Source organism: Citrus clementina, unplaced genomic scaffold, assembly GCF_000493195.1.
Source record: "Citrus clementina cultivar Clemenules unplaced genomic scaffold, Citrus_clementina_v1.0 scaffold_4, whole genome shotgun sequence".
Taxonomy (NCBI): Eukaryota; Viridiplantae; Streptophyta; class Magnoliopsida; order Sapindales; family Rutaceae; genus Citrus; species Citrus x clementina.
In genome coordinates this window covers 15759168-15782147 of record NW_006262274.1, presented here as the reverse complement: position 1 = coordinate 15782147, position 22980 = coordinate 15759168, and the positions used below count along the sequence as shown (strand labels likewise).

The window sequence follows — 22980 nt, the reverse complement described above, 5'->3', positions numbered from 1 at the left end:
AGACATTTACTTTTCACAAAATTGCAATCATTATGACATTCATAGGAATGCCGAACATGAAGGTTTGTTATTAGCATGGCTTATATTTCTAACAGAAATATCAGGATGCATATACAACATTCTCATTCTGGAAAAGAAATATTAGTGAATCAACTGGCTACATCAATCCTGCATTTCTACAATAGAGACTTATCTACAGGTCTAAAACGCAAATTGTTGCAGCTACTCATAATTATGCACAAATGATATTTGCAACTGACTTGACTGTCAAGATGGCGAGTTGCTGGCTTTCCGGAAATAGCTGTCGACTTTGAGAACTCTTACCACCACGGCAAACTTACATTCTGCAATCCGCATCAACAGTTTTTCTTCCTCGGTGGTGAAAAGAAGTATGGTCCTATCCATCTGAGTAATGCATGTTTATATGGGACTTCCTCTTGATGCCTGCAGTTAGACCAATGTGTTTTGGTAGAATATGTCCATGAAATGATAAAGAAAGGATAATAACACCTTAATGGTAACAACACCAGATAGTAGAATTATAGCGCTCTGGTGTTTTAGAATCTAAATAGTCAACATGGAATCATCCGGACAAAATTATTGAAGAAAATAATCATGCAAAAAGCTGTAACTTGATTTCGGGTTCTTAAGAACTGAACAAATTGGTTCAGTTCACTGTGTTTCTTTACACATTTGGCTCAAGTTACATTTGCATAGATGTAATATTGCCAGTCAGTTTGCCTATAGACCACATTTAGATTATTTGAACTGGTCAATACCAAGGCCATTTATATCTCACATACTAAAAATGTGGTTCAACTGCATAATAGGGCTCTTATAAGTAGGCCTCAGCAAATCAGTGACCTAAGATTAGGCTGTATGAAGAATGATCAAACCACATATATAACATTGTTTTCTTTCCTTTTTTTAACCGGTGCCTCTCTTAAGTTTGTTTCAGAACTTTTCTTGAAGTAATCAGAAACTATCAAATACGATTCATGGAGGTCAACTTTGACTAGCGATTTAATCTCACAAACCTCATTCTTTAAACTGGTAGCAGTAGCCCAATTCCGAGGATGATGCATTCCAGCAGACTCAGAATGAATAAAAGCTATCACTCTTGACTGTTCTTGTATATTATCTGCGACTGGAGGTGGCAGTTCTCTCATGACCCATAAGACAAAAGCTGAGGGCACTGATGAACCTGTTCAATAGCATCTAGATGTTATTACCATATACCATAGAGGTGGCAAACTCCTTTACATAGCACGACAATAGTATTTAAAGGAAGGGAAATGCAACCAACCATAATGAATGTGATTTAGCAGTAGAATTAAGAATACTATTTAGTATAATTAACATAACTGAAAATTTTGACAAAAAGAAAAGATGGATAACTTCCAAGGTAACTGTTATAATAAATGCAGTAAACCTCATAAATGAGTCAATATAGAAAACACTCTACTAAACAAGATCAGCTTGATATATGATAGTCAAGTAAAATACCCATAAAGTAGTACAAAATCAGCAGAACTAGAGGCTTTAGTCCACTCATTTTCATGAGATTCCAGTGATAAGAAAGCTGCCAACAAAATGGTAAATTGAGGTTTGATAGGAAGAACACAAACTAAACAATATACGTAACAACTTTGTTATACATGTTAGACCCTAGAACCACTTACAGGAATGTTTGTTAGAATAGCTACCATAGCACTTGATGAGAAACATATAACAGAGACAACAGCTAAACCAGCAACCTGCAAATTTTCCATAATTAAATCAGATATAAAATTTACTGTTAAATTTAAGCCGAAAGAGGTGCACCAATACTTTAAGCAATTCAATGAACTACACTCGAAAATAGAAGGTATAACATGAAGATAGAGAAACTACAATAAAACCAGTAAAAGAAAAGGACTAATAATAAAAGTTCATGAGATGAGTACCTTCCACATCTCTAAAGAAGCTCTCTCAGACCTTACTTTTCTCAATTTAAGGAATAGCAGGAGACCTAAATAAACAATTAATAGAAATAGCAATAATAAATTTTAGTGACACAGCTTTCTGATTCGTAATAGTAACAATGATGGTTTATTCAGAATACTTAGTAAACTAGCTCTAATTAAATTTAAAATTTAAAATTGTATGTAACTTGAAATAATACCTGAAATTTTTAAATTCCAAAACTTTCCCAGAAACATAAATTAGTAGGTACATTTACATTGATTGAAATTTAACCAATATACAATGTTTGAATCATGCACATTAGCAGACACACATGCATACAGATCCAGAGTTTCTGTAATTCAAAGGCATTGAGAAAAGACAACTAGAAACAAATTAGAGGTCTGAATATAAGGAATCTCATTTCCTTCCATGCTAATACAGAATGATACAATGCCTTAACCTCAACTACATACAGATGGCGACATTGGCACATCTTTGTCAATAAGTGATGCTTTTTTAGTTGGGTCCATGACTTGCCATCACACACAGCCTCAGCAAGCAAGTTTTTGCACCTGCCTGCAACTGTTTTAATCATCAATTCGCAGCCACTTCTTGTTTCCAGGACTAACATATTTAACTTTCACATAGTGAAAATAGTCTTCCCAAAACAGTAGACATCAGATGCAATAACACCTATGTAATTCTGAGATGTAAAACATATACACGATATATCCTCTATCCGCATCAGTAGAGAATACATCCAACAAAGATTCCAATCATTAATATGCTCGAATACTTCAAAAATTACCAAAGTACTAACTCACCATAACTACCCAAAGCTCCTCCCAATAGAAGAATGGCTGCAGCAAAAAAATCTACATATACCTGCTCAAAGATTGCAACAATTACAACAAATTTAGAAGTCATATCTACATTACAAGACGAAGAACATGTTTTATGTTTTTATAAAAGGAAATGTATAAAAATTTATAAAGAAATAAAGAGAACAGGAAATATATTTTTTGATAAGAAAGAAATATTTTTTTATATTTCTACACACACACACACACGCCCCTAAATTCTAACCAAGTTTTGATATGTGTAAAATTAAATTGCGAAGGGGTTTTGGGCTAAAATCAATATTCCAAAATTAAAAACTGGTATCAGTTTTTGGAAAATTGTTTAGTATGATTTGTTCTATTAGTCTTCAGTTAGGAAAGGTGTTTTCTCTGAAAATAATCTGCCAAACACGATGAACCGGAAGGAACATATTGCATACCTGAGCAACGACTGAAGAATCAATAGGATTTTTCCCCGCACCAATCCAGATTATTATTGCAAATGATATCATCAGGATGAAGATAAGCAAAACAACCTAGCAAAAATAATAATAATAATAATAGTAATAATCATCATCATCATCAAAATCATATAATAAAAACGATAACATATTCCATAATAAATGTTTAAAAAAGAGATGAGAAAATATCAACAGAATACTATTGGTTCTCATACCACAATAACAAATTTTTGTCTGCTACCAACATGAATGCCTTGGAATGGGCAACATTTCCGTCGACCACCAGTGTTTGATCTACCTGATTTACTAATCAAATTGTCCAATAAAGCCTGTTGGCTGCTATTTTCATCATCATCATCCTCTTCATCATTCGCCTGATGGCAGAGGTCGACCCTATAGAATCATGGCCCATGGAAGCAGATACATATCTATAAATCACATAGTATTATTCTCAATTTAATATCTCAATATGAAAGCTCTAGAAGGAGAGCCCCAGCACAGAATTTGCAGATTGTATCAATATAATTCATATTTTCAAGATATTATTGACCTTTCTCCTAAGCGTGATTTAAAGATCAAGGACATTGACAGCATTCAACTGCTACTTGATGGTACAAGTGAAGAATAGAAAGGAAGTATCAATTAATTTTGGATTTAAAGGGGAAAAAAAAAGGATAGTGCTCTCTGTAAAGTCTAGCAAGCTACAGCTGTATACAGCACGAATCCCTATTTATTAAATTAGAAAAACAAAGAGCTAACCTGTTTGTTTAATTGTAGTATTTGAATACCATTTCACGAGAAAGAGCTACAAGGTAAGTTCTGAAGTCCAACAGAAGAATAAAAAACTGATAAGCGCATTAACTACATTATCAATTATTCATTGACTCAATAATATCTATAATCTATTTGAATGGAAAGTAATTTAATTAACTATCATTTTTTGCGTAATCTTCATGTTACACTTGCAGGTTTAAGTTTCTTCTAAAAGTATACAAGCAAAAGATAGAGTAATGAACACATCCAGCTCACAAGAACACAATTGCATGGCAGATATGCAAGATCTGAGAGGTAATTCATGACATCTACATTATCCAAGTTAATACAGCTATTCTAATGTATTTAGTTTATTTGCGGAAACAAAAAAAAGGCTTACCAGAATGATAGGAGTAGAAGAAATGCAGCAATAAACAGAATATTGGGTGAAGCTGCAGCAATAGTTTCAATCACTTAACAGTACCAGCAAACTTGCAGTAAACAAATTTAAGAACTAGATGTTTAAGCCATGGTCAACGGGGACGTACCCATGAGGATAAAGCCACAAGCATGAGACCAGCAAAGCCACCCATCACAAGTAGCAAGAAGAGTAGATATAAAATAAATGAAGTACCCTGAAAGGAGATTGGATCAAAAAGCTTGATTATCTACAGCATGACCACTTCCCACATCATTATATGCACTCTATTATATTTCAAATTCCAAATTAAGAAGCCAATAAAAAAAGGAAAAAAAAAATGAGTTTGAAAGCTTTCTGTAGTCTGGGTCAAAGAGACCAAGAATTCCATGTAAATGGTTAAAATGATAATCAAGATCTTGCGGATGCTTTCTGAAGCAGATGTTAAAAATAGAAATGTAATGAAGACTTGTTCAAAGGTGACAAAATCCCATGGTACGATCATTGAGTCCTCATTCTTACCCAAATTGGAAGAGGCAATCATGAGATGGAGTACCTGCAATAGTAGATGAAAAGAATTAGCATAAAAGAAAAACATATGAATAACAAACCACAAAAATTATGTTCATTGTCTTATAGAACCAAACACTGAAACAAAATGGCAAGTAATATTCTTTCCACTCAGAAAAAGAAAAGAGGAGTTTGTGAGCTTTTCAAGCAAAATGAACTGCCACAGTTTGTTTATATCTGTGTTGGTATCCTTGTTAGCAGATTGGAGACCAAAAGAAGAAGAATCTTAACAGAGAAGATTATAAGAAATAATATAACACAAGAATGAGAGAGTGAATAGTTTGAAAACAATAACTATGATTAAAAAAATTCATCTTTCTGCATGCAACTGCAACAATTATTTTCAGAATGTTAAATGAAATAATCTAAATTACTTTACAATTTTTAAACTAAGCACCGAAAAGAAAATGCTATGACTCACTTTTTGCCGCGTCCATCCGACCTCTTTATTTCGCATGTGAATTCTGGTGAGCTGCAACAATAAAATGGCTCACTTGTAAGTACCAAACAAAGAATCAAATAAGAAAATCCTTTTTAATGTATAAAGTCATCAACATACCAGGCAACCATTAGTTGATCATCAATGACTCAAGCTAAACCTAACAAGGAAAAGGCTTCACACGAGAATACTTCTGTGCAAAACAAGCATACACATTTAATGTCTCAAAATATCACCTAAAGAATGTCCATGAGCCGTTGGCAAAAGTATAACGTTCTTTCAGGATTTATACAAATCACACTATGAGGAAGTGCAGAGAGAACAACTGATAACTTGACTTATAATTTGAGGCTCTCGGGTAAAGAGATTAACTCAGTTAAATGAATATAAGCAATAAATATTCTTAAACACAAATTAGCGTATGATAGTATCAACTACAATTACAGTCTTTGAAGACACAATGAGATGAAAAAGAAAAAAAAAACATATATCTCAAAACTTCTACCAGACAGTCAACACTAATATCAAATTGACAGATTTAATTAATCCCTCAACAATTCAATCATTCATTAACCATTTTCTGGCATGAATTTCCAACAATCTAAAGCAGAGAGTTCCAAGTTTTTAACCCCAAATGGCTGTAAAATCCCAAATTCACTTTATCTTCTCCCCGCATTTTCTCATCAACCAAACACATAACAGAGCTCCCACTGACCAATGCAAACAACACACACCATCTTTTCACATTCAAATACAACCCAATATCACAAAAGGTTATATCCCATCAATTGATTAACCACAGGAAATATACCATCAATTGGATCACCTCATAAATCAAATTCAATTCCACGATATTACCAACCTCCCGTCAAAAGAATAAAAAAAAAAAGGCAAATAATTTTAAATGAAAACAACACCATTATGAAAAATAAGCAAAAGGGTATTTAAATCAAACCTGATAGAACGCAACAAGAGCAAGAAAGCCGTCGACAGAAGCCAGAGCCAAATTGGGTACAAGCAAGCTAGGAGGGTAGCAATTAAAGATGATTGATTCAAGAACCATTTTGAATTTTTATTTGCTAAACACTGTAAAGTTTGTTTCGATTAAAACAACAAAAGGGAAAAAGGAAAAAAAGGAAAAAGCAAAGTAAAATGTTATATCATATTAAATTATATTATATCTCTCGGCTGGCAGAAGAAAGAGAGCTCGAACTCGTGTGCTGTGTTGATTTTTTCTTTCTATTTGTTTGTTTTTGTATTTGTAATTTCACATGCACACAGAGAAAATAGCCATTGGAAAATTATTGATGATGATGTGTACGGTACGGACACATACGAATGTTCTGTTCATGTGTCTTTGGTTCGCCGAGAATCAGTGAGAGTCCTCTGTCTCAGTTTACCAGAACAATTTGTTTTGAGTAACGTATATCAACAAATTTTTATATAAATTTATTTTATATAAATTAATATAGAATTAATTCATTAGTTGAATTAAATATTTTTTGACTTATATAATTTATTTTTATTATTTTATATTTTTATTTAATTAATAAATTAATAACATATTAATTTGTGCAAGAGTTTGTAATTATACCATTACTTATTTATTTTTACTAAATAAAATAAAAATAATTTATTAATTATAATAAATTTTAAAGAATATTTTTATTGTATTATGAAAAAAAATTCGCGTTTCCCACAATTGTTTATTATTTCATTTTGAATGAATTTTTAATAATAGAGAATTTTTAAACATAGCACATCATACGTACAAGTTTTTTTTTTTGGTGAGGCAAATTTTTCTTAATGAATTTTTAATAATAGAGAATTATAATTTTTCTAATTCATTTCATTTTGAATGAAATAATATAATAAACAAAAAGTTAAAATGTGTTGTGACCTTTTTGACTCCTTGTGGCTCTAGGCTCTAGCTTATGACAAGTCTGGCTTTTGGGGTCTTCCACTGGCAAATTTGTCCTTGTCAGCAATAACTTCTGTTTTTTTTTCTTTTTTTTAATATATATATCAAGTGTTTTTTGTGAGTTGTTAAAATAATCAAGTGGGTTAATAAAGTCTAATTTGTTTAATAATTTTTTTTCTTTTTTAATTTTAAGCTCCCACATGTTTAAATTAGTAATATGTAATAAGAATTCATAAATTATGATGTTTTGTTTTTATAGCCAAATGGTGGGACCAAAATATAATTAATCATTCGCATTACATTTGTAATTTGATTTTCCAAGTTAAAGTTATTTAACATTTTATATAAAAAGTCATAATCGATAGATATCAAACAATCTTGAGAACGAACCCCTTTCACATTAAAATTGGGAGATGGCTTTGAAATGAGAAATATTTTAAAAAATCGTGGTTCGTTTTCTTTCATATTTTGTGGACTAATATAATCATTTATATTACTTATGTTGTATATTCATACTGGTTAATACTAGATTAACACAAAATATTTTAGTGTAGTATTTATATTTTTGGTTTGTGATCAATATTATATTAACTAATCACTCATACAAACCATACCAATTATTTTTTGTTGTACATATATTATGAAATAAATGCAAGATCTTAATTTTTGGTTACTTGTTTTATTACTAATGGGACTTAAATATCTTACATAATTTGTAAGGTACAAACTTTAAAGAATAGATAATTAGATGTGAGTTCAGAAGAATCAAATATCTTATTTATGAGAATTATACTTTTCAAAAATAATAAAATTCAAACTTATCAGTAGATTTATGATCGTAACACAACATCAGTATTAAAACAAGAAAGTGTTTCTATTACTCTGTTCTTATATCAAAATTTCAAAAATTAGTGATATTGTCAAATGTAGAGCTGGCCAAATGGGTCATCGGGTCGTGTTCGTATCGTATCAGTTTCGTATCGTGTTAAATTTAGGTTGACCTAAACCCGACTCATTTAATAATCATGTCAAAATATTAAGACCCAAACCCGATACAGAAAAATAATTGGGTTACCCAATAACCTGCTTAATATCTATATATTAAATAAAATTTACATCAAACATTTACAAACTATTGTACAAACATAAATAAAATAGTGTACTTATATTCATCTTTTCAAAAAATAAAAATAAAAGAGATAATCATCTCTAATATTTAAGTTTTGATAATAAAAACCTACAAATTATTTTAAAATAGAAAATATAATCAAGTCATTGATCGGGTAAATAGGTCAAAAACTTTAACTTTAATCTGACATGGAAAAAAATCGTGTCGACCCAAAACAATCCATTTAATAATCGTGTTAAATTTAACGATCCACACTCATTTATTCGTGTCGTGTTCGTGTCAAATAATCGAATCGTGTTAAATTTTGCCAGCTCTAGTCAAATGGCATCTATATGAATAAAACCACCCAGTCCACTCCACGTCCAAAGATTCAAAAGTCATTTTCGTAGGATATCTGGATAGTCTATGACTTGGTTTACAAAGAAAATTGGGAGCTGGCTAAGTTACAGATTCTGTAACTTACAAATCCAACTGTAGCCAACTCTTATTGCCTGCATTTGCACGGTTTTTCTCTCTCCTCAGGACACGTGTGCTGCTTCCCATTGGGTGTGTACGTTACATATTCTGTAACGTAGGTTGGTCCAGAAAATTGATGTTAAATTTAGGGGTTTTCACGGATCGGATTTTACAGATTAGACATTAATCCAGATCCGATCCATGATTTTGCGGATTATAATTTTTCAATCCAATCCAATCCACGGATTGAATAAATTCAATCCAAATCCAATCCATACATCTACGGATCAAATGCGGATTTAACTCAATCCATACGTCTGCGGATCGGATGCGGATTTAACTTAATCCATATCCAATCCACCATTTTGCGCATTAGTTTCCGAATTAAAAATTTTTAGTTCTCTCCAATCCATGAACTAAGGTTGGTAATGGGACGAGATGATATAGGATTTACCAATCTCATTCTCGTCCGTATATGCAAGTGGGATGAAAAAACGTCTCACTCCCGTCCCTATATTTTTTTTGGGATAAAAATATGTCCCGATCTCGTCCCAAAAGAGATAGGATCCTGCGGGATCCCATCCCAATTGAAAATATTCTCATTCTTAGTCGGCAATGAGACGGATGTGGCAGAATTTGCCAATTCACTCCTGTCTCATGTATGCAAGTGAGATAAAAAAAAAAAAAGTCCCAGTCCCGTTCCTAAATTTTTTTATGGGACAAAAATATGTCTCAATCTCATTCCAAATCGCCATCCCTACCATGAACTAATGAAATAAAAAAAATCTAATATAAAAAAAATATTTAATACTGATTAAATTAAAAATTGAATAAAATTTAAATAAACTAATTGTTTAAATAAAGATAAAATAATACATTCATAGTTTTAAAATATAACACATTGAGATTAATTGTTCAAATAAAACTATAATAATACGTTCAAAGTTTCAAAATATAATACACTAAGATTAATTGTTCAAATAAAGTAACAATAATACATTAATATAACACCGAAATTAATTGTTCAAATAAAGCCACAATTAATTGAAATGGCGAAGTTTCTGAAATCAAATACAATCTGATCCTTCACTAGGGCTGTTGCGCTTGTCGAAAAGTGGTGATTACGGAGCTGTCAATGATGGGAACTAGGAGAAGCCATACGGGTGGCGATCTTGAAGGTTGTGATAGTGCAATTGTTCGGCTGGAACCAGTGATTGTGAAGTGGCTCGATGGACTCGGGGAAGAAGATGGCTTGCTCTAGCCGGAATCGTGCGACTGACGTCCTTCAAATCGGTGTTGAGAGTGTATCGAACCAGTATTGAGTGTTGCTAGTGCGTGTGACGACGGGGAAGGTTAGGGTTTTTTGTTTGCAAATTGTTGGTAACTTGCATTATTTTACTTTGCTTTTGGGTGACTTTGTAAATTGTTGGTAACTTGGCGTTATGTTAGATTGCTTTTGCTAGTGCATGTGACTTTGCTTTTATTTTGTTTTACAATTTTTACAAGTTATATTTGTATATTTGATTATTTAATTATTTTTTTATTTTATATTATTATTGGGTAATGGCTAAGATATGTTATAGTGCTTATGTAACTATGTAATGTCACATTTATAATATTTTTTAATTAAATTTATAATATTTTTTAATTAAATAAATAATTTTTTTTTTTTTGTGGATTCACGGATTTTTACGGATTTATAGAAGTAAATACATATCCAATCCATCGACTGCGGATTTTTAAATTTCCAATCCATCAATCCATGGATCGGATTTTTACGAATCAGACGAATTAAGCGGATCGGATTGGATTCTGAACACCACTAGTTAAATTTATTCTATTCTATGTATGTGACTGTGAGTCAATGTGTGGGACATTACCAAAAATTTTGGGCTGGGCCAAATTTCGATTTCGTTGGACCACATGGACTAGGATTTAATTTTCTTCTTCTTCTACTTCTTCTTTGTTACTAAAATTATACACAATCCGTGGCCTTTCGTGATTTTTAAATGCTTTACCCAAGTTTTTCATTATGTCAATTTCAAATTAAATGGGATTGATCATGGTCCCCTCGCTTACTGCTTACAAGTGTAGACATTGTGATGCGACGAATAGGAAAAAAATTTATACCGACTCGTGGGCACCATCTTAACACCAACTACTAGCAACATATTGTCTGGTAGATTCCATCAGGAGACCTATTGAATTTTTTTCTTTTACAAAAAAATTAGTATGTTATGTTAGTGGATCTCGTTAGAAGACTCATTTTTAGTGGATCTCATTAGAAGACTCATTTGACCTCCAATTGCTAGATTTTTATTGGTCTGGTACATCATCTCAAACATGCTGAAAAAGTATAACATTATATTGATTTATCATAGAATCTCTCTTCTCAGTGTATGTCAAATCTTAAATAAAGGTGTTAAACGGATCAAGTAGTTATTTTATTTATGAGTTTATCATCGTTCAGTTCTTTTATTTATCATACACATGACTTATGACCCATATAATATGTATGCTTGCATTATTTACTTTTTGTTATCTATTTTAAATTCGATGGTATTTATTGTAAGAAAAAATACTTAAAAATAATCAAAAGTAAAAAACTATTTTTTTTTTGGTTATACCAAAACCTATTTTCTTATTTTATGTACGCAAATTTTTTTACTTTGATTTCAATTTATATGATTTATTTAATTTATAAGAAATATGAATAAACGTGTATTTAAAAAAAAGATAATATTGTAAAATGATGGTACCAAAGGAATTATTGAGTACTATGAAAATATTAAAAGAATAAATGGTATATATATTGATTTCATTAGAGGAATAATTGGGAATCTACCACCTGTTTATGATAATCATAGTTGTGTTGTACCATACTAAATCAAGCTGAATTTAATTGCGACGAAGACAACTGTGTTTTTCTTCTAAAGAAACTTGAGTCTAGTTGTGTTTATTATGCTACAACTGCAACAACTAATCCAACAACCTTCAAGTGGTATCCTCTCCATCCTGTGGTAATAACATTAAATTTAATCAAGTTTTTTTGTGCACTAATAACATCCACAAAAGCCATTCGAGTCTAAAATAGAGACGTCATAAAAAGTGATATATTGAATGGAGTACACAAAATTAATTTCCAGACGCACGAAATATCATTCATTCTTTTTTTTTTTTTATGTTTGTTATTTCACATCATGATAGTTTTATTTGCAAATGAAAACATTTTCTAAAATTTGTTTCCATTCTTCATCCGACTAGGTTGTCTCTTGATGATAATAAGAGGGCATTAACTTGGGTCAATTTCTAGATTTTGTAGTCAACGTTTGCAAATAAAAATTGCTCACGGCAATTTTGGAAATTCTGAGTTTGGACTTTGGAATGATATTTTATCTTTTTCAAGTAGACAAAATTAGTGCACACAGAGATATCGAGACCAATACAAATGTGTGTCGTATTAGACTAGCATGCTTAGTCAGCCGCAAGGTGTCAACAAGGCGTATTTTACTGTCAAGTGTTTGTCATAGTTAGTCAATAATTTGGACTAAGATGAGATAACTACATTATCATCCCTTGCTACTTTCAAACTATTTGCTCTCTTTTATTTTGTCCATATTTTCTGATCATTTTCTTATCTTGTTGCGAGTCTCTTTGATATTTGACTTGATATCTCAACACAAAATACGATGGCTTGTAAATTGAGTTTTTCTTTTGTAAATGAGGCATTAAAGTTGAAAAGTTTCTTAAGTACTGTTTTCGATATATTATTTCTGTTTAAATTTTATGTTTGGTAATAATTTCAGTTACTATAAAAATACTCACCACATTATTTTAACCTGAGTAATTTTTTTATAAAAAAATTCAATGTTTCTAAATTAGTATGAATATTAACTGTTATTTCGACAAAAGTTTTTCAAAATTTTGTTAAGGACCAATAAGAAAAAGAATATTTATATTAAAATAATAGTTAGAGAAAAAGACACTGATACCCCTAAAGTTTGGAGTAATAGTCATAAAGACCAGTAAATTTTTAATAAGGGATACTAAAACTCTTTTTTGACCATAATATCTTTTGACTCTATTAATTAAAAAAAAATGGACTCCAATATTTTATAATAAATAGAGGTACAATATTAAAATAAATATAGTAATATAAATTCTAAATAATTTCAATATTAAAAAAGTATTTTAATATTTTACAATCTATTACATATATTTTATATAGTAATGTAAATTTTATAATAAATAGAAACATAATGTTAATATATATATAAATTATTTTAAATAAAATTTTAAGGTAATTTCAATATTAAGTGATACATGAGATATATTTAATTAATTGTAAAATATATTTAATTCAAAGATTTATTTAAATTATTTATAGAAAATACAAATATTATTATTAGTATTAAATATAATAATTAACACTTTCAAAATTACTTTATATATTAGCCTACTAGACAAATTAAATTATTTACATTTTTATTTACTAAAAAGTTTTAAAATTAATTTTTTAGTTACTATATTCAAATGTTATTATAGTAAAAAAGAGGTCTTCGTATCCCTCAATGAAAACTCATAGTTTTCATGACTATTTTCCTAAACCTTAAGGATGTAGTTGTCCTTTTGCTTAAGGAATATTTAAAAAATTACAAATTTTGAACTAAATTTTACAAGAACTTATATAAGAGTCAAATTGGTATATATTTTTAGGAACATTATTTCTTTCTTAATTGTGATTCAGTCTCCCACATATCTTTATTTGAACATTGCTGACTGCATCAATCATGTCCATGATAGATTATTACTTCTTTTTTAATGAACCTCAACGGTAAGAGGAAGTTTTATTGATTAGAACAAAAAATTGTTCACCCTAGTCAAGGGAACATAATAACAGATTGTTACACGTAACCTATTATTTCATACATCACAAAACAATTACATTTGTAATTAAAAGAGAAAAACAACAACAACAACAATTGCTAAAAGTTAAAGCAAGGATCATAGGGATACAAAATAATAATAATAATAATAATAATAATAGTGCCATTGAAATTTGTTGTATTATATATAAGAAGAACCAACAGCCGGGACATCGAGTTCTTCATTCACTCTCAGCGAACAAAATGAATAAGGAGAGATTCGACATAGTATAACTGCAAATATTATGAGATAACGCATAATAAGAAGTTAGTTTTGGAAATTGGAATTTAACTCATTTAATTAATCACATCAATTTGATATTTAGTAATATTTAACACATCATCATATTAATTAATTAAGAAGAATTAATTTACACTTGCCTGCCAAATGAACATGTAAAAAGAAAATATTGATGCATTGTTAGACAGATCAACATTTCGAGCTCGATGCCAAAGAAATAAAAGAAGTGTGACGTGGCCTATTATCTGTAAGGAATTAAAAAAAAAATCTTATATGAGGGATAAGATAAAATTAATTTTGAGCACATATTATCAAAAGGCTAAATTTAATTAACGCTTGAAAAAAAACATAATTCAATTCTTAATTACCGTTACAAGCTTGCTTAGCAGGAAAGATGAGGAAGCTCCAACTAATACCGCGGCTCCATACGCAGTGGAGAGCATATAAACAGATAGCCAAAGTACCTTATAGTTTGAGAAGAAGATAAAATCTGTAAGCCAGTTTTTATGTTGTTATTCATTAATTTGATTCTCTATTGCATGTAAAGGAAAATTAAGGATGAATAAGGACAGCATCATACATAATTATTAATCTGAAACACAATCATAGATTGTTGAGATTAATTCCAATGTTTAATTATTATGGCCTTAAGAATAAAATAATAATAATAATAATAATAAAGTTTTTACTAATTTACTCACTTTTTCTTTCCCTAGTATGACACTAAGTGTTTGAATGCCATGTTCTCTATCGCCTTCAACATCATGTACATCCTGTTCAAATTAAACAAAAAAAAAAGGGTTAATTAGTAGCCACCAATTGTATAAACTGTGGATTCGACGTGTTACAATTTTATAAAAGATTTCGACACCTACACTTATAAAATACAGAGATCGTATCTGAGAATAATTATAAATGTACCTTGACAAATGCAATTGCAACGGATATGAAGGTCATTAAAGCACTTGCAAACATCAATGGTTTTGTGACTTCCATAGGTCTGCCAAGCACATATTTCTGTGTACATGTAACAAATCCATCTCATCAGGAAAAAAACACAGAAAATTAAGATTTTTTTTTTTGGTTCTACATAGTTTACTAAAATTTAACAGTAATTTTAAATCATAATTATCAATTTTATTGCAGATAATATTTATATTTCTAATAAAATATGTATGATTCTTTATTATTACAATCAAAGAAGAGGACTGTCGTTTCAATTCTATCCTTTCCGAGAAAGTGATAAAAACCCCACCTGTCGTTTCAAGAAATATATCATTACCCCCTCTTAATTATTTTAAAACCCATAAAAACCCCGCCTTTAAAAGAAATAATTAACTGTTGATTTTTTTAAATTTTACGTTTTACTATTTTCCTCGTAATTTTTTTTTAATTGATCAATGAAAATTTTTATCACATCCAAGATGAGATAATAAAAATCTCATATCAATAAGATGAATAATTTTAAAATACCTGGACGTGGAAGAAGAAAGGAACTGCTGGAATAAGTACGCACATGAACACCACACAGACTGCGGCTAGAAATGAATTTCCCTTCCATCTAAGAAAGGGGAGCTGCATTATTGAAAGTCACCAATCACATGAACTTAGTTAATTATATAAAAAAAAAATATCACTTTATTTTTAATAATTTCAAATAAAAAAATATTTAGATAATCAACTAATTCAATCGTCATTATTATTATTTTTGTGATTTGGGTCTCTCAACCATGTTCGACAAAGTTTGAACTTAATTATTTTACCTCGCAGGGTAAAAATATTGATATACCCACAAAATATCTTAGCTTCAGCAATTTAATGTTATTCAAAATTAAAATTTTTAAATAATTTACGAGTACTATTTTATTAATACAAAATACATTTTATAAAACCAATTTGGGAGCTCACCTGTGCGGAGTAAGCAGTTGCAATAAAAAGCCACACGATGACGCCCAAAACAAGTGGTGGAGATCGCAGCATAATTGCGGAAGCCAGACCCTGAACATGCAGATCAGTGAATCAAATAAATAAAGCCTATACATCTTTAATTAGAAGATAAATACAGAGATCAATAACGATAATTAAAGAGAACCTTTTCCTAGCTTGCAACATTTTCACATACTAAGTTTGAGTTAATTAAGAAATGAAACCTCAACGGATTATTAATTAATAGTTTATTTGGCTAGAGACTCAAATTCGAATTTTTAAAAGGTAGAGTATCAAAAACTAATTTGTACTCTGCCTATCCCTCTATTTTTTTAAATTAAAAAAAAAAAGAATTAAAAAGTGAAAAATCAAGACAATTAATTAGAAAATAGTATTTTTTATCGTATAAATTAAACAGAAATTATTTATAGGGAGCTTTATTCGTTGGCAGTTGCTTACCATCAATGCAGATATCCAAGTAATTGCAATCCCAGTTCCCACTGAAAATTCACCCGAAGCCAGTGGCAAATAAGGCTTGTTAACCTTTGACAAAACAATATTAAGTTGATTTATTAGAAACAGCTGCAAAGTATGTATGTATGTATATGTGTATGTATCTGTGTGCGTAAAATAAAGTTAGTTTTTAACTCTCTTAAATTATATGGCTTAAGAGCGTGTCCGCATTAATAAAAACAAAATGAGAACATCCGCACCTGAGAATAATTACATGCACATATTATCTTTTAAAAATGAGAATACTTCTACCTAAAAATGATTATATATATAGTAAAAATGACATCTACATACTCAAAGTTTGGGGAAATGTTATGTAGACCTCCAAGTTTTTAATACAAAGACATCAAGACCTCCTTTGACCATAATAAAAAAATTTGAAGTCAATTTTTTTTAATTAATATAGACAAGAGGTATTATGGTAAAAAATGAGTATTTGTATTCTTCACTTAAAATTTAGGGTCTTCATAACTATTTTTCTAAATCTTAGAGATGTAGCTATGTTTTTTTCTTTTTTTTTTATACACGCACACATATTCACATACGAGCATGAGATTAATTAACATATTATGTAAAAACTCCATGCAATTAATATGAATATTAATTCTCTAATTTGTTCATTATATTACATATTGTGTCAGCATCAAAGTAAGAGTAATACACGTACCTTGTCTATTTCAACATCAGCCACCTGGTTTACGGCCGTCCCGTAAATGTGCATCAGTAGTAAAAGCACCAAAGGCTGAAATTTCAAGAAGAATTAATTTATTATTTCAAAGTTTTCACTCGTCAAATAACATCAATTATAAAATTAATATATATATTTGTAATTCTCTCATTCTAGCACTTTATATTTACGTACCTTTAATAATCCGATGAAGAAGGTGGGAGTCAAGTCAGCAAGTTTTTCTACCGGAAGAAGAGAATTCGACGTTGTCGCTATAAGCTGATTAAAGGAAAACCAAAAAAAAAAGGGTCATATATGTCATTTATCAATTGTCATATGTTTGAGTTGGTGATAAGTTGGCCATTTCTCTTTTTTTTAATAAGTTGACCATGTCTCTCCTCTTCAAAATGAAGGTTCGAGTGTTAAGAGTTCATTTTTCAGTGTTAATGAGTTGAGTTCGGTAATTTTTTTTTAATTTTTTGGAAAGAAAACAAGAAGGCTGAAGTTTAAACTGCGGACATCACATGATTAAGGAGAGAATTGGTTACCATTAGATTAAATTTAAAAAAAAATAAAGGAACAGATGATGGAGTAGACTGAACTCACAAGGCCAAAACAAGAATATGGCTAGATAAAACGGTAGAGTGCATTTAAGTTCTTGAGAAGAACATTCTTTGAATTCTCATCTCCATCTTCAGATTTTGATGCATAACCATGTTGCAACGTGACGGCGGGAAAATGGTCATTTTTGTTGAACGGCTTGTAGACGACGTCGTTTCTCTCAGTAATTTTATTGGTACGATAAAATGAATTTTCCGAGCATTTGACAGCGTACTTCTTGCCTTGACCATTGTTTAGAACGCCATGAATATGCGTCGCCGGCGGCTGGTGCGTTTTAACGCAACCTGAAATGGCCATGGTTAATTACAGAAAAATTATAATGTTAAAAGGGTATTCAAAATGTGACCTTTCACCAATTAAAATTAACCAGCTAGTTTTTATTGGTAGAAACAAGCAAAGGATAGTACGCGTGCAATACTGTTGCCTAGCACTAGCAGAATTACTGTACTATGCATGGATTTTTTATTTTTTTCCTCTCTTCTTGCGTTCCTAAGGCGGCCGAAAAAAAATTGGCTTGAATGTAAATAAAGTGAAAAATAAAAACAAAACTCAATCTTAACTACTCATTAAACAAGGAAAGGAAATAATAAATGAGAGAATAAAAGATACGGAGAGGATCCTTGTCGTTGAGCAAAACTTTAGTGATGAAATTTTTATAATATTATGATTGGTAGTTAGTTCAGCATAACTCGACAGCGGGTACGAGAGACTCAGAATGGAACAGGACACTCATGGGGAAACGAGAGACTTACGGGAATGTTGTACATAAGGATGGTATTTTGGAGAGAAGCTGGAAATGGCAAGCAATTGAAGCATGATTTTCGTCCTCCCAGTAAGCGATAACTCTATTGTGCGATGGGATTGACAAGAGTTTGGAGCCAAAAAGAGTCAATAAATAGATGTCCAGTGCATGAACACCCGTGGCAAGCCGCAATAATTTCTTCATCAAAAAGCCCACCGAAAAAATCCCATTGATTTAGACAGACTAAAAAAATTATAAAACGGAAGAGAAAACTGAAACATGACAATCGCGATTTTTTATTTTTTATTGTTTTGAAAAACGATGCCGAAAATTCTTGAAAAACCAATGGGAAAAAGCAATACGATTTGATTTACCAACTCCGGTCGACCATTGTTTTTCACCTGAAAATTTTTCCTTCCAAATGGCTCGAATTCAGCGGCTCGCGGTTACCATTCTTCTTTACCATATCATTGTTATTGTTTTAACTTTTAAGGGAAAATGACACAATACCCTCGACGTTTAGACAAGAAACATAAAATCTTTAATATTTTAAAAAAGTATTTAAATTTTTATTTATTAATGAAAACCGTTTCGTTAAATCATTAAAAGGTTAATATCGTAATTGCAAATTAATAGCAAATGAATTGACCAAAAACCCACGCACACTTGACACGCACGAACAGAACACACGCACACTTAACACACACGAACAGAACACACACATACCCTTAACACACACGAACAAACCACACATACACACTGCTCCCAGATCTTAGACAAATCCTTTAACAGACACACACTCACACGGTTTGCCGGAAACTGCTCACGCTGCCGGAAGTTGCCGGAACTGCTCGCGCTGCCGGAAGTTGCCGGAACTGCTCGCGCTGCCGCAAGGTGCTGGAACTGCTCGTGCTGTCGGAAGCTGCTGGAACTGCTCGCGATCAAGGAAGCTGCTGGAACTTCTGCTCGTACGTCGATCGAGACCGCGTCTGGTTGCCGGAACTACTCGCGATCGAGGAAGCTGCTGGAACTTCTGCTCGTGCATCGATCGAGACCGCGTCTGGCTGCTGGAACTGCTCACGTTTGGCTGCTGCTCGTGCGATCGAGGAAGCCGCGTTTGGTTGCTGCTCTTGCTTGCGGAATCCAGGGTTCAATTCTCTTAAAACTAACTTTTCTCTCTTTAATTTTCATTTTTTTTACGAAATTAACTTTATTTCTTTTTATTATCATTCAAAATTTATGCTTTTGAGATTTGAGAAAAAAATTCTAATAGATTTAAAGTGGTATAAAAAATTTCTAGCCTGTTTGATGCATATGTGATGTATGTGCGAGAATATAAATAAATGATTACGAGAATTTTTTTTTTTTTGGTTTATGGTTGTTTGATGAACAGAGTTCTTAATTTGTCCAGTTTATTGGAGATTTCTTACTAATTACTTTTGTTATTTCTTTTTTATCAATTTTTAGATGTCCATGGAATAAATGAATCAATTTTATTTTGTTATATCTAATTAGTTGGGTTAGAATGCTACCTAGGTGAGATATTATGCATTTGTTTTTTAATGGTCTTGGAGCATGTGAATTTTGTGCTTAATTTTTTTTTTCTTTAGGTTTTTATATAAAAATAAAGCTTATATACTAATATTTATACACTAATCGGGCAGCAACAACCACACAAGCTATGAGAGGAAGCTCACAAGCTAGTAGTTAGAGTTGTCATACAAATTTGTGAACATATTATGTTTTTTTTTTCAAAAAATATTATGGTTATTGTTGTAATGTTTACCAGTACCAATTTGATACAATATTATGATATAAGAATTTTTTGTTATGTTTACTGGATTTGTGGTTTTTATGTCTATTCGATATGTTATTTAGTACAATTAAGATTTTGTAATTATTGTTGTAACTATTTTTTTTTTGTTGATTATACAAGTTTAAATGATTGACATATGAAGAATTGTTATTTTTATGGCATTAATAACCAATTTTATTTATTTTTATTCTTGAGCAATGGATTAAATTTATTTGGCTTGAAGAGAAAATTTGACAAAAAATTAAATAGAGAAATTGAGCAATGAAGGCATATTTGTAATTTTATTAATAATATAAGGATAAATCGGACAATGAACAATTATTTTTTAATGTGCTAGAAGGGTATAATGGTAATTACATGTTAAAAATTATAATTTCTGTTAAAAAATAATTTCCGTTAATAAATGAGGATCTGAATGTCTTTTTTAAAATATTAAGAGATTTTGTGTCTCTTGTCTAAATGTTGGGGGTCTCCGTGTTATTTTCCCTTGTTTTAATCATTTTACTCATTTAAAGATGAGTAATGATACAGCTACAAACTCTTGTACAAACTTATTTTGTACAAACTGACGTGACATTAATTCATTGGTTGAATGAAAATATAAATTAATAAAAATAAATCATGTGGGCCAAGTAATATTTAATTCAACCAATCTTATCATGCCATATCAGTTTGTACAAAATAAGTTTGTACAAGAGTTTGTGGCTGTATCATTACTCTTTAAAGATTTACCAGATTTACCAACTCCAGCAATAATAAATACTTTGAATTTGAAGATATGGTGCAAAACAATTTTTTATATCTTCTTAGCAGTGGAATAAGTCAGGAGCGTTTTTTATTATGTAATTGATGATGCATAATATTAGGTTAAGTTATTTCTAATTAATATGATGTTTAGAGTTAGAGAAATAATAACCATTTAATTAACTTTCTATTTGATGTTTGTAAGTAGAACCAGCCCATGATAAATTTCGTGTCTCTTTAATTATATACTTGCCCCAAAGACACCGATTACTCTAATGATCATAGTGTAAAAAATTTTGAAGCAAACCTCGACAAAATGAGGGAAATTTCTTGAAGTAAAAGATAAAACAAATAGCCAGTTATGACTTATGAGGAATAAAATAAACCTTATCCTCCCATAATTAAAAACAAAGAAAGTTGTCCAAACAAACATAAACACATACAATACAAGAAAAGCCAAATGTAACCAATAATTAACTAAATCTATTCTATAGCTTGCTAGCTCAGCCATGACTGTCCTTGAAAGCTATGACATCACGAGAAAACTGATAATAGATGACAAGAGTTTTGTGATAAATCATGAGTAAAAGTTCTTAAATTATAAAAGCATGACAAATTTGTGATAAATTTTTTATCTATAAAAAAATTATTATGTACTTATGATAGACTTTTTATATATCAATAACTAATGGCCTATTGGTGATACATATTTACTCTATCACGTATTTTCATCATCATCATCATCATTATTATTATTATTATTAACAACAATATTTACTAGTTTTATGTGTCGTTTATAAGTTTTTTGTTTCATTTCACACTTAATGTCAATCTATAAGTTCTATGTCATTTTTCTAAGTTTTTGTTTTGTTTATAAGTTCCTATTGCAATTTACAACTCCAACATTAATTTATCAAATTTTCCATCAATTTACTAGTTTTATGTATGGTTTACAAACTTTTTATTTCATTTCACACTTAATGTCAATTTACAAGTTTTATGTTAGTTTTCTAAGTTTTTGTTTTGTTTACAAGTTTTTGTTTTGTTTACAAGTTTTTCTTGCAATTTACAACTCCAACGTTAATTTACCAATTTTTCCATCAATTTACTAGTTTTATGTGTGGTTTACAAATATTTTATTTTATTTCACAATTAATGTCAATTTACAAGTTTTATGTCATTTTTTTAAGTTTTTATTTTGTTTACAAGTTTTTCTTGCAATTTACAACTCCAACATTAATTTACCTATTTTTTCATTAATTTACTAGTTTTATGTATGATTTACAAATATTTTGTTTTATTTCACACTTAATGTCAATTTACGAGTTTTATATCATGCTTCTAATCCTATGTATGATTTATAATTTTTTAGTTTCATTTCATACTTAATGTGATTTTACGAGCTTTATGTTGTTTTGTTCAATTTTTTTTTTTATTTCTTATAATTCTGAGACCAATTTTCAAATCTAACATTAATTTACTTAATTTTCTGTCAAGCTATCCTATGTGTGGATTACAGTTTGTTTGTTTAATTTACAGTTAATGTTAATTTATGAGTTTTATGTCATTTTTCAAAATTTTGTAATTCTTACAATTCTGAAGACCAATTGACCACTCCAATATTAATTCGCTTCTTTTTTTCAACATTAATTTAGCTTAGTTGACCCGACCCATATCCTATGCGAAATAAATTAGAGAGTTAGACTATTGGCAATCTTTTGGAAGTCATTGAAACCATTTTTGTATATTTATAATTTTAGATTGTATGAGATTTGAATGATAGTAACACATTTACAATGATTATGAATTTAACTAATGAGCCCGTAATGGATCAATAGTATATTCACAAGGA

The 22980-nt window shown here is 30.3% G+C and overlaps 1 protein-coding gene and 1 pseudogene across 1 annotated transcript; both read right to left on the bottom strand.

Moving 5' to 3' along the window:
- Window positions 1–6814, bottom strand: LOC18043890 (tobamovirus multiplication protein 1). Its single transcript, XM_006437090.2, has 13 exons — window positions 6383–6814; window positions 5410–5460; window positions 4941–4974; window positions 4549–4635; window positions 4401–4452; window positions 3463–3640; window positions 3227–3322; window positions 2772–2832; window positions 1947–2011; window positions 1683–1757; window positions 1507–1582; window positions 1038–1204; window positions 1–444 (listed from the first exon to the last, which is right to left on the bottom strand). The coding sequence occupies exons 1-13, from the start codon at window positions 6488–6490 to the stop codon at window positions 421–423; spliced, it is 1074 nt and encodes a 357-aa protein (XP_006437153.1). The 5' UTR covers window positions 6491–6814; the 3' UTR covers window positions 1–420.
- Window positions 6815–14050: 7236 nt separating this feature from the next.
- Window positions 14051–18642, bottom strand: LOC112099298 (annotated as a pseudogene).
- Between the last annotated feature and the right edge of the window lie 4338 nt (window positions 18643–22980).